The sequence below is a fragment of the Argentina anserina genome, chromosome 6, assembly GCF_933775445.1.
Source record: "Argentina anserina chromosome 6, drPotAnse1.1, whole genome shotgun sequence".
In the NCBI taxonomy this organism is placed as follows: domain Eukaryota; kingdom Viridiplantae; phylum Streptophyta; class Magnoliopsida; order Rosales; family Rosaceae; genus Argentina; species Argentina anserina.
The window spans coordinates 22609096-22622143 of NC_065877.1; the positions used below are offsets into that span (position 1 = coordinate 22609096).

General features: G+C 36.4%; 1 protein-coding gene across 1 annotated transcript; it reads right to left on the bottom strand.

Moving 5' to 3' along the window:
• Nucleotides 1-767: 767 nt before the first annotated feature.
• LOC126798715 (uncharacterized) lies at nt 768-10310 on the bottom strand. Its single transcript, XM_050525756.1, is given in 13 exon segments — nt 768-862; nt 1055-1146; nt 1803-1871; nt 2398-2478; nt 2808-2948; nt 3426-3601; nt 6592-6774; nt 6776-6788; nt 7418-7491; nt 7493-7534; nt 8649-8741; nt 9494-9562; nt 9838-10310. Coding segments are annotated over 13 exon segments (1380 nt in total). The 5' UTR covers nt 10090-10310.
• Nucleotides 10311-13048: the final 2738 nt, after the last annotated feature.

Sequence of the window (13048 nt, forward strand, 5' to 3'; positions counted from 1 at the left end):
ACCTTGCAGAAAAGTCGAAAACTCAAAGATACTACATGTTTACATATAAAACCCCGTGGTAAAAGAAACGTATCAATATTATAGGGATTTCCATAGATGTCTCTGGGGGAAATGAAATTTACATTTTATGCCTGAACTCCACTAGTTTTCAAGGTTATACAAATCACTGAATGCATGCGCATGCGGATGTTGGTCATTAATTTGGTAAACTGATACAATAAAAGTTCAATAAATAAAAAGAATTCCTAACTACATGTTGTCCAGTTTGGTAAGGCATCAGAACAAATGACTGCAAGGCTTGTTCAAGATCATTCCTGAAGGGATGCTGGGAGGAACAAAAATATCTAGTGCCGCTCTTTCAGTTGACTGATACCGGACTAGAGGTTGTCTCAACCATTTTAAAGCGCCATTTGCAACAGACCTGAAAATTCCAAAAACTTTACCGCTCAACTGCACTGAATAGCAAAGACCAAAAAAAAAACACATTGTATGCATCCAATGAACATAATATTGTACATGAAAACTAAATAGCATTGTGTACAACTCACAACAGCAAGGCATTACCCTATGCATGTGTATGCATATCCCAAATGCTTTACTGAATCAAAAAGGCTTTACCCTATACATGTGTACGAATATCCCAAATTTTTAACATAACAGCTCCAGGAAATAGGCAAGCAACATAGTTTCTCCCTTAGAAAAGATTTACAATTTACACTGGGATCACTACAGTAAGTAGGAGTATATGACAGATGAGTGAGTGAGCCTTATCCGGCAAAGTCCTTTAACTTCTTCCAAGGGTCACTCTGATTTTCTTCCACTGTTTCATCTGCAACTGTTGCTACCTCAGGTTGGGTCTTCGCTGCAAAATGATAGTACGGATTCGAGTCAGATAAATTATACCAATCTGAAAGGTCATGCATATCATCAATAAATATTCAACCTCAGTTTTGAAATTGAAGTATGTTTACCATGGACTTGAAAATCCATCAAGCTAGTGGTATATATGCACAAACAAAGAGCACGCCCCCAAAAGATAAATGTGAGCACTTACCAACTGGCTGGGACTTGGGTCGAGTACGTGAACGGTTGGCGTTAGTATTACCGAGTAAAGCAAGTTCTTCAAGCAATTCACGTTCCTTACCACTAAATGAAAAGAAAATCTGTGGGGTTAAATTCCAATAAGGGTGTCTTTTGTTTACAGCTTACAGCATTACAATTTTTTAACGTACCCCTACTCCCCTCTCCCTCTCTCAGTACTTATTGATTTTCGGTACAGCACATCCAAGTAGACACCACTGCCTTTCAAAAGTTTTATCCTTTCTTTGATTGCCCTTTTTTTTTCTTGAGCTATCTCTTTGATTGTACCTTTGTCTCCAAGCTTTAAGATATTGATGGGGCCGCACAAGCAAGCAGGTTTTGTTATTTTTTATTAAATGACGAGTCTTATTATTGACACACCTAAAATCTCTATTCACACATCTTTTGAATGTGAAATTCTTTAAATTGGGTGTGTGAATAGAGAAAAATGGTGTGTTAATAGAACCACCCTATTGCGGTGTTTTTGGAAGCTACTGCGAGTCTCAACAAAGGAGTTCTGTATAATTGAAAATAATCTTTCTAGAATGCCAGTGTCCTCTACTTTGATAAGGATGTTCTACACTCGGAGAGCTTATATGGTTCTATAGAACATACCTCAAAGATAAAACAGTGAACTGAGGTGAAAAAAGGACGGGGGAAGGAAAATGAAAAAGTGAAAGTGGCAGCTACCCTATACAAAACAAAATAAAGACAATTGTTACCTGGCATGAGTCGGTATGGCGACTTTAATTGTGAACACATGGTCACCACGTACAGATTGGCTTGTTGAGCTTTGGTCTATGATGCACAAGTACGGGTACGGGATACGGATACGGGTACAGCATGATACACGGATACGTTTTTTTTCTAGTATGTAACGTTTTGGATACGTTTTGTAAAATAATTATTAATATATATATATATAATAATTTCTAAAATTTGATCAAAAACAAGCAATTAAAAATTTATAACACCTAAATCCCATCAATTCTACAATAAACATAACTACATAAGTTCATGAATTAACTCTTAATAAATTCAAGCAAAATAAAAAATAAGAAGTACGAGAGAGAGTATATGAGGCTCAAGGAAGTAGAAGAAAGAATAGGTTTTATCAACTTTTAAATGAAAATTTTAACCTTGAACGTATCCAAATCATATCTTGACCGTATCCGATGAGTTAACTGTGCACTACATAGTTAGGATACGTTTTTTCATCCATAGATACGTGCATATGCCGTATCCAGACCGTGCCCGTATCCGGTACGGGTACGATACGGACATACCTATATTTTGCCGTATCCATGCTTTATAGACTTTGGTACTCCTTTCTTGGACAGGACTAGAATGTCACCTGGTTGGGTACCCGGTGGAATTTGTAGTGCTGTTAATCCTTCAGAACATCCATCAATGGTCATGCCAGATGTACCAGCAAGAAGAAGAGGATTAACAACAACAACAACAACAGCGGACCAAAAAGACATTTCAGCTTCTGAAGCTCAGAAACATACAATAAACTATTTGGTCCTAAAAGTGCAGAAGCACACTGGACACATGCAAACATACGGAAAGGGTAATCACTTTGCATGAGTAGTATCATCATGAACAAAATTACCAAACAATTGTTGAAGATAATCTCAAATTATGTAACGAAAACAAAAAATGATTAAAGATAATTTCAATGATGGATAAAATCTGAACAATAAAGTGGGTGCATCAATGACTATAGAGACTTGGCCGGAACAACAGTTCCCAATATGGCATCCAGATAGCTTATAGATACAGTTGAAGAGTGATTAATGCCATCTCTTCGAATTCCTTCTATCTCTTCAACATCAAGATATACATAAAGATCCCCGGGAGGGCCCCTGATAGAATTACAAAATCAATAAACCATGTACCAAAATATGACACATAAATACTAAACTTATAGGTAAAGAATTACAGGATAAATTTACTGATACTCCCAGAGTTATGAGTCTGTTTTGGGCAACTTTGGTAACATACCAAATTTGAATAAGACAACTTAAGAAGATAATAAACTTGATGCAATCGTCAAAACAAAAAATTAATACGCATACCCATATAACATAGATATTTACAAGATGCAACAAACTAAAGAAAGCAGATGAGATGTCCAAATTCACCAGATTTTCTGCTCCTATGCAGTTTGTAATTTGGAATATTTATTCAACGACCGATAAGTTGATCCATAATCACAGAACCAAGGAATCTTATGTAGAGGGATGTCCAATTGTAAACACTAAAGTTTAAACTAAGGTCATTACCAAACAAAAAAAAGTTTATGAACTATCCAAACATAAGGCAAATTCAAACACACCTACCCTCTCGGCCCACCATCTCCCTCTCCAGCAACTCTGAGAATACTTCCCTTGCTAACACCGGGAGGAACTTTCACTTTAATACTTTTCTTAACATGAACGTGTCCTTCTCCGGAGCACTTCCGACAGTATTCTGAAATAACTTCACCATCACCACCACAAGTCGGACATGCAGAAACCTAAAATGAACATAAACATAACTTAAAACCACCAACCACTTTTCTTCCAGAACATAAGGTACCAGTAATGCAGGTATGCACTACAAACCTCAAATGTAATCCCTTCACCATAAATACTTGGGAAAATGCACAGAAGTAGCATAGCATTTATGAACATATAGGACTCGCTTAGTAAAATCAGCTCCATCTAAAAGTCAAGATAGGCCATTATGTAATTTCTCACTACTTATATTATTTTATGTGTAGCCTTCCAGTGGGAAGACAGCACCCGAAGAGATATTTCACTTTTATGTAATCCTATGTAAATTCTTCTTATCCCAAATTGCGCCACTTAAGGCAACCATTTGGGCTTTCTCATGTCATGCAGTGAGGGATGCAAGATTTAATGGTACTGGAGGCGGAAAAAATAATTAAACGGGGAATGATAATCTCATGCTCACTTAAAGTGTGTCAGCCATACTCACTCTCAAGATGCCATTTATATCTCATTTCTTTACCCCTATTTTTTAGAAGAGTAAGTAACTATTAATTAACAGATTTCAAAGAACATATCAGCCCTATTAGTGAAGTATGATTCCTAGGTAATAAAGAACCTGCATGAGCATTGAACTTGTGGGTTACACTTTCTCAACAACAGAAGATTCTTGGGATTAGTAAAGAATAAGGTTGAAGGACATGTTTGTTGGTGAATGAGTCTGGGCCTCTGGGGCAAAACATCTAACTTTAGGGAAATTGTATCAACATTGAGCTTAAGTTAAGAAAACCAAACATTTGAGTGGGGGACTTGCTCCCACTCGCCCCAACATAGGTCCGCCAGTGATGTCATGTCAGGTTGTAAAACCCTTCTATAAATAAGTTGCATACCTGAGAAAATATAAGAACAAAGTATAGTTTCTCATTTTGTTGCATAAACACTACATTATTTCGGGTCAAAATTAAGATTGTCTTACACGACATTTGTTGAATTAGCGTTAGCATTTTATAGACCCTGACCCACCCACCCAACAAAAGACTAGAACCATCTTTGGAAAAAATGCTAGAGCTTTAAAAATACAGTTCCATATTCGAGTTGGTGGCACTACATGGCAACCATAACCTATGCCATTTACATCAGGAAGAATATAACTTGCGAAAAATGCTTCATACCCATTTTACTGTTTCTCCTAATTCCATAGACGTAGATATCAACTTCATCCCAACAAGATACGGACGAAAAAAAAGGACACAAAAGGCTATGATGCACTAGTACGGGTATGGGACACGGATATGAGTACGGCATGACACGGGAATTCGTTTTTTCCAATATGTAGCGTTTTAGATACGTTTTTTAAAATATTATTATTATTATTATTAATTCTAGAATTTGATCAAAAACAAGCAATTAGAACACCTAAATCCCATCAATTTTGCAATAAACATAAGTCCATGAATTAAATACCTAATAAGTTCAAGCAAAATAATAGATACTAGGTACTAAACATAACAAATAAAAGGTGATGTCTTCCATATTGCCACAAGGGAGAACCCTTGATATTATCCCCCCCCCCCCCAGCAACACCTTCACCCACGGCTTCACCCTCACCCAGTGAGTTAGTAGACGGATCACTCATTTTGTATTCAATTCAAAATAAAAATCAATCAATCAATGAGCTACAATTTGAGTAAGACCCAATATGAAGACTGGTCATATTATCCTAATCATTACAAATGTAAAAATTATACTGTAATGGAGTTTAACTTCTGATCCTAATTATACTTTTATACTAAACTCAATTTCTGTTTTGTGTTTCATATTGGGAAAGATGAGTATTGAACTATTAATTATATAACTTCACTTTGGTTACTGGTTACATCGATTAAAGATTGAAAGAACCTAGATTTTATACTTTGTCTATAGAGACATAACAATGGAGTTGAATGAATCAAGAAAACTTACCGGGAAAGAGGTCACCTGCGTCAGTTCGTCGTTGTGGCCTTCTGGCGATGGCTTTTTCAGTTTTTCTGAGTTCGCGGTTCACCTCCCTCAGTCTCTCTTTGAAGAGAACGAAACAGAATGCGGCTAACTCTAGATTTTAGGTTTTATCTAATTTTTAACGTGAAAAATGACAATTTTACCCTTAAAAACGTATCTAGAATCATATCCTGACTGTATTTTTTGGGTTGACTTTGTACTACATAGTTAGGATATGTTTTTTCATCCATGGATACGTATATGCAGCGTATCCGGACCGTACCCATATCCGACACGGGAACAATATGGACATACCCATTTTTTGTTGTATCCATGCTATATAGACAAAAGGTCAAAGCCTTCTGCACATACTAACAGCTGATATTGTACTTTCATATCCTCCCAAGAAATTTGCAATTTGCTTTACAAGGATTAATATACTAGTGCTGTTGAAGAATGCATCAGTCTATATCAACCAAAATAAGATCAATTCCCTCACCACAGAATATGTGGAGATTATATACCAACATGATTGAATAACAGACCATAATGGATGCACTTCAAGAGTATCAATAATTGAGATACTCTTAAGGTGTGTTCACTATGAGACGGAACAAATTTTTTAATCACAGAAGCACAGCCAATAAACTGGCCAAAAGACCAGAATATAGAATGTGAAAGCTTTACCATATGCACCAGTCCCACTACAAGTTCAGATCTGTTTGGCCTTGCTTATGAAAGGCCTAAAAGCACTTTTTGGGAAAAAAAAAAACTTTTTTACAAGCTCAAGACACGTTTTGATTAGTTCTTAAACTCACTCAAGACACATTCTTTTTCTTGGAATTATATCATGTATAAATATATAATTTTAAAGCAATTTTGGGTCTTCAAAATCAATCCCATACAGACCCAAAATTTTCTTCAGAATTTGATCGTTAGCCAACATTTTTTTTTTCAAGCAAAAAAGAAACAGAGATAATATGCTTCCCCAGCGAAAGAAAAAAACAACAACACAGAAAACCCAGAAAACCATAGTTACCTGAGAAAATAAGCCAAAAGGTGTCTGCTCTGTTCTCATAACTTGACCCCTCCCACCACAAGTAGAACGTATCCTCCTTTTAGAGCCTACTTTTGCTCCACTTCCAGTGCAAACTTCACATGTTTCCAGATGGGATAGTTCAAATTCTTTTTCCACTCCAAATATAGCCTCAGAAAATTCTAAAAGTGATGTCATAACTGAACATATGTGGATCAGAAGTCAACTAAGAAGTCGTCCATGGTTTATTTATTTTGTAACACAACAATTACTGAACAGTAGGAGAAGGAAAGCATTTCTAAAATACAGAAATGTAGAGAAAAATACAAGTAGCAGATGCAGTACAGACAAAACAGAAATGACAGTAATATTCTTTATCAATATGTTGAAAAAAATCAGAGTATCCTGGAGCTGGAAATTATCAAACATAAATGAATCAAGTGCTTTGACTATTGCAAGCAACTCCAACCCCGCCTAAGCCACCCAAAATAAAGAATCTTAAACATATCTAATTTAAAGTATTACTGGCTTAAAAAATCACTTTTAAACTACTTTGTAAATATTTACACCGCATGTTTTCCCGAAGAACAAACAACTAAAGAGATATCCACAGAGCCTGGCCAATTAGACTTACTTTTAACATGGGATTTGACTTGTAGAAAAATGAAAGAAAAAGTATCAAATAGAAGCAATTGTAAGAATTGCCATCATGAAAAAGAAAGGCCACCTAAATTTAAAATATACAATTTCTCTATCAATCCTGGTTGCTTTGGCAGAAAGTGATATTATTCAAGAACCAATGGGTGTTGTATGCAACAAAATGACTCACCGTATATCTTCACCCTTTGTAACAGTACTACGACGACGTGTTCCATAACCAGTATCCATATCTGCGAAAGGATTTGCTTGACCCGAAAAATGTCTCAAATAAATCGAAAGGATTAGTCTACACAAAAATAAAACAAAAATTGGTAAGTTTTAAACATATAGCATGCATCATCAAGCAACTAGTTATGGAATCTTTCACAACTTTAGTTGCTAATATAGGTCTTTTCAAGAAGCACATAGGGATACCGTTACCCTGACAAAAATAAGAACAACATTGCATTTAACTAAATTACATTATTTAACTTTATAAACAAACGGAAAAACAAGTAGACATAGTTTTTTGAGATTTCAATACTCCAAAGAATGGATATATTGTAAAAAAACTAAGAAATCAGTAAAGAAACCAGTAGTACCAAGAACAATAACCAAGAAACCATCCCAATCATAAAAATTGCGCACACACTCAAGAAACAAAGCAATAGTACAAAGTTAGCATACATACTCTACTCAGTTTTTTTTTATAGAGAATGTTTACTTTTCCAAATATTTGTGCTTACAGAGAAAGCTACAAAGACACTAGCATGTAGTCTATAGTTTTTAAAATTATACTCCTACAGTTATCTCTACTATTATAAAACGGGCACCCTTCAAAAATCACCAAATTATATTTTGCCCAAAATACCCTTTTTATTAAACACAATTACAGTGTGTTAAAAAAATCAAAACGGATAAGCCTTTAAAAACAAAAATAGAACATGTAATGACAAATAAAGTCTGATTTTGTCATCGTTACACAATAACCTGTGCGATCAACTAACACGTGCATCGCACGGGTACGAGTCTTGTATATAATTATGTTGTTCATGAAGTAGCATATACTGAAATATAAATTATATAATAGATCAGTCTAATTATGAAAAAAAGAAATGTGAATCAGTAATCATGAGAGAACTTGGAGCAGTGTAGGCTATTATGTGCAAAGACTAAAAGTTATATATATGTGTTGTGCGAGTCTTAGTATTTACTGTGCTGGCTTAAGTCAATGAGATAAAGACAGAATGACCAAAGTGAGGCCAGATTGTCCTACATCCAACAGATAAATAAAGCACAGCAATATCATTGACATACAAGTTTGCACATGCATCAAGAAACTGCCACCCTTTCAAAGCTATGATGTACAAGATGAATTAAAACTAAATGAATTAAAAAAAAATCTGAACCAAGTGCGCTACTGTATAGGTTGAAGATCCACCACTCATGGTGCTCTTAACTCCAGCTTCACCATATTCATCATATAAAGCACGCTTCTTATCATCTGATAACACCTGACAGTGTTGTACTTTAAATTCAAAAGACAGGATTATAAATTTGAAATGATGTAATGAATCATGGAATATATTACAATTATATTAAATTGATTGCAGGGTACTAATACCAGATTTAAGTGAGTATGAGACTATCTTAGAAAGAAAAAAAAACAGTTTATCAAGTTTAAGCTGACATATGTCAGGGACAGGATAGAAGTTGTGCTTGAAAAACTGATGGGCAAAAATGACATATATGATACAAACAACAGAGGTGAGATAGACAGTTTTACACACTGTCGGCCAAGTTCAACAGAACTTTACTTAATGTTTTATAATCTACTTAAGGATGTGCACCATATGCTTCCACTTACTTTGTAGAAAGTATAAACAGTGAATAATATCTAGAAAGGCAAAAATGTGGGGCTAAAAACTCCAATACAATTTGAAACAGTAAATCGTCAAAACAAATAACCAAACATGTGAAATACACCCACAAGTGTTTACGTTTAAGAAAAACAAAATATACGAAAATTTTCTTTTTAAAATTAATTATTTTTTTCTCCGCACTTTACGAAGCTTATGTAGTAAAACAAATCTAAAGAGAACTTGCACCAGAAGTACACCCAACACAATGCAGTAACGCACGCTCCATAAAACCCATCTTAAGGTATTTAGTTCATCGCGTCACACCTTAATCTAGAGATGCAAACAATTATATGTCTTGGATACAGATTACCTAAAATAAACAGTGCAAAAGAAATTAGGCATACCTCATATGCAGCACTGATCTCTTTATACTTTTCCGTCGCTCCAGGTTGCTTGTTGACATCAGGATGAAACTTAACAACATAATAACACACATAAGCGCCCCGGCATTACATTACAAAATCTCAGATAAAATATACTGAATAATTGCAAATCACAACAATCAAACAACCCACTCAATTTCCTTAAAATCAAAATCTCAGCCACAAAATCGTTGATTAAAGCTACTTAACAACTTGATTCAGTTATAACAAGCTAAGTAAATTCACAGAGCGGTAAAAAGAAACTCACACACTAAAGCAAGAAGAGCGAAACCAAACACGGCGGAACAGAAGGGGATCAGGTGTACCTGGCGAACTAATCGACGGTAAGCGGATTTGATTTCCTTGCTGGTGGCGGCTTTACTGACGCCGAGAGTGGCGTAGTAGTCACCGGAAGCGGCGGCGACGACGGCGCGGCGTTTCGAAGTCGGCTTGTTGTTGTTCCAGAGACGAGTGGAAGAAGTGAGGGAGGCGAAGCTGCGGCGGGTCCCGGCGAGGGGAAAGGAAGAAGAGGAAGAGGAGGCGGAGGAGGTGGAGGGAGGGAGGAGAGAGAGGGCCATCGGAGGTTGGGGAAGTCAGGTGTAGTGAGTTAAGGACACTCCCATTGGTGAATAGTGATTAGAGAGAGACCCGTGGTTTTTGTACGGAAGGGAAAAGGGGTGAAATGCCCAAAAGGATGTGTGGTGTGGTCAATGCTGCGAATTCGTTTCAGGCCTTTTTCTTTTGCTGCTCCACGCTCTTTGCTTTTGGCTTCCTGCGGCTCGTCCGGGTCCAGGTCTGGGTTTTGTGGCGAAAGCCGTTGGTGGCGAATCGCCCGTTTATTTGTGGTTTTTTTTTTCTCCGAAAATTCTTGTATGCATGTCATGCGTGCAACACTAAACCATGCATTCTTAACGAAATTTCTTTCGTTCATAGGGTGAATCTTCACTTTGCGTTACGTTACGTGGCACAATTAAAGCCGCATCTCATGAAAACACTAAAACGTCAGTTAGTTTGTTAACGTTTTTTTGAATACAAGTGGAAGGTAAAAACAAAAAAATTATTGGTAAAAGGACTTGGTGAAAGATTTCGTTGATTCCAGAACGCAAATGAATTCTTTTTGTTTGTTGAAGGCCATTCTCCTCTCTAATAGACCAAGATCTGGCCGGACCTATATACGAAGTAACGGCTTGGATCGGGAAGACAAAGTCGAAGACCACCGCCTTCTCGATCTCGGTGTTCATCTAGAATTCGGTGTTGCAGATTCAATTGGATTATACTATGGAGATTCAATTCAGTGAAAACACTGAATCCGCCTTCTCGATCTCCTGATTATACTATGGAGCTTTGAATCCGGAATTCGGCCAAAGGGAGAAGAAAATTATTCAATTGGATTATTGAAGAGATTGGCAAAGAAGAAAATAGATCTTTATGTTTGGTATGCAAGCTACTCGTGGAAGGTATGAGAACTGGGATTTGCCTCACTTAATCATTAACTACAAAATATCTTCATTTTCGTCTGATAATTCTTTCTCTTTATCATCGGTATGGTATTTGCCTCTGAGTGTTTGAACCAAGGCGAGGTGGTGATCAAGTTTCAAGTGTTCTACAATCTTGGAGAATTCTGTTTTTCTTGCTCAAACAAGCAGCTACCATATAATCCATCATGTTGAAGAGGCAAGAACGCTTGATTTCTTTTCAGGACATCATAACATATTATTTTCTGTGTTTGGGGTAGTGGGAACCAGTTTCAGAATAGATCGTTATCTATTTATTACTCAACCATGTCATTTTTTTTCCATTATGAGACTGGGTCTCATCTTTCATGAGCTTCATCACTTAGGTGAATTGTAGGTGTGGATAATTGAGAGCTTGCCACTTGCTGCATCATTGCCTTTTAATGATATCTCTTAGGTTTGTCAAATGGCAGAAGTTGGTATATGCGGTTATTTTTAAGCAAATGGAATGTGGAACATGTGATAATTTGTAATTGTAGTTGGAATATACCTGATGCTTCCTCGTGTTCAGTATTCAAGTTGCAAATCAAAATTTCCTTTTGTAATATACTCGAATTACTTCTTTTTGTCAGAAATGAAATGATCATATGTTCTGATATAGAATGAAGTGGAGGTCTTTGGTGAAGTTACAAGTTTGGTAATGGGAGATGTCTAAGCTACATTGTATCCCTCACAAACTAATAAAAGTTAACCATAGAATTGAAATAAGTTTCATTAGAAAGGCAATAATGTTCCTTGAATTACAAGGTCCATGAACATCAGCTAGAATTCAGTAGTGTTCAAGAATAACATTAGCTTTATATTACCAAAACGGGAAAAATAAGATATTATTCCCCAGACAAAGGCCTACCTACCATCATTGTTAATGATGTCTACCATAAGTTTTTTAGATGTTCATAGACATTACTCTCAACAAACTAATTAATTGCAGTATGAAGAAAGCAAGTGCACCACAGGTTCAATGACTGTCTGTTTTAGGTTCCCACCAAGGCGTAGACATTGCTAGATCATGCTCTCAACAGATCAGCTTGAACAACCTCCAAAACAATTTCTTCAATGGCTACCTTATTCACAAATCAAGACAATGATTGTTCCATATGGCACAACTTTTCACCTATTCTCTCCAACTTGGACTCCATACAACCAATTGTATAAGTCATCTTCCCAATTAATGATTTAAGCTCACCACTGCCTTTAACTACTCTATGTTTACGCTTCAGCTGCATCTTCACTGTTTTCCTGGAAAATATTTCAGTTATAGCAATTCTCATGCTCCATACATTCAAGATCAATTAATCCAATTTTTTATAAACGTGAAACAAAGGGACTCAAAGGCAATCCAACTACTACATATCCTTTCATGATTTAATTATTAGTTGTATCATGATCCAATACAAATTGAAATCAAGCATGCAACAATATGCAATGCACCCATCAAAAATATTAATCACACCTAACTATAATCAAAGATACTCAAATACAAATCTCCACAAAATTTGATTCAACCCTACATATAACTTACACGCAGTTCACATGGACAACATCTCTGCTGAATTTTGTCAACCTCGATTTGGATTCTTGTCTAAAACCATGTTTAAGGTTTCGTTTGTCAGCACCTAATAGCTTTACAAAAGCGAATGTGAGGGAGAGGAAGAGAGAACTGAGGTTGGAGGGTGAAAAGAGGTCGGGGATGGGGCCGAAGTGGAGGCTGAGGACGGAGCTAGGGTGGTGGCGGCGAAAGGAATGCGTCGACGTCACATGAGGGAAACATGGAGTTGGGAATTGGAATAATGAATTGAGAGAGGAGAAAGGGAAGGGATCTGAATTAGGGATGGGAAGAGCTATTAGTTTTTTTAGAATTGACGAAACTGATTTTGGTCAAGATTGAATCAAGTCTGTTATTATTACTGGAAAAAAATAACTATAAATTCTATTGCCTTTTTTTTTTACCTGATCAAGTCCGTCAGTTAACATGACGTTAAGTGATCTTTCATTAGGTGGAGGGAAGAACCTCCTCATCGAT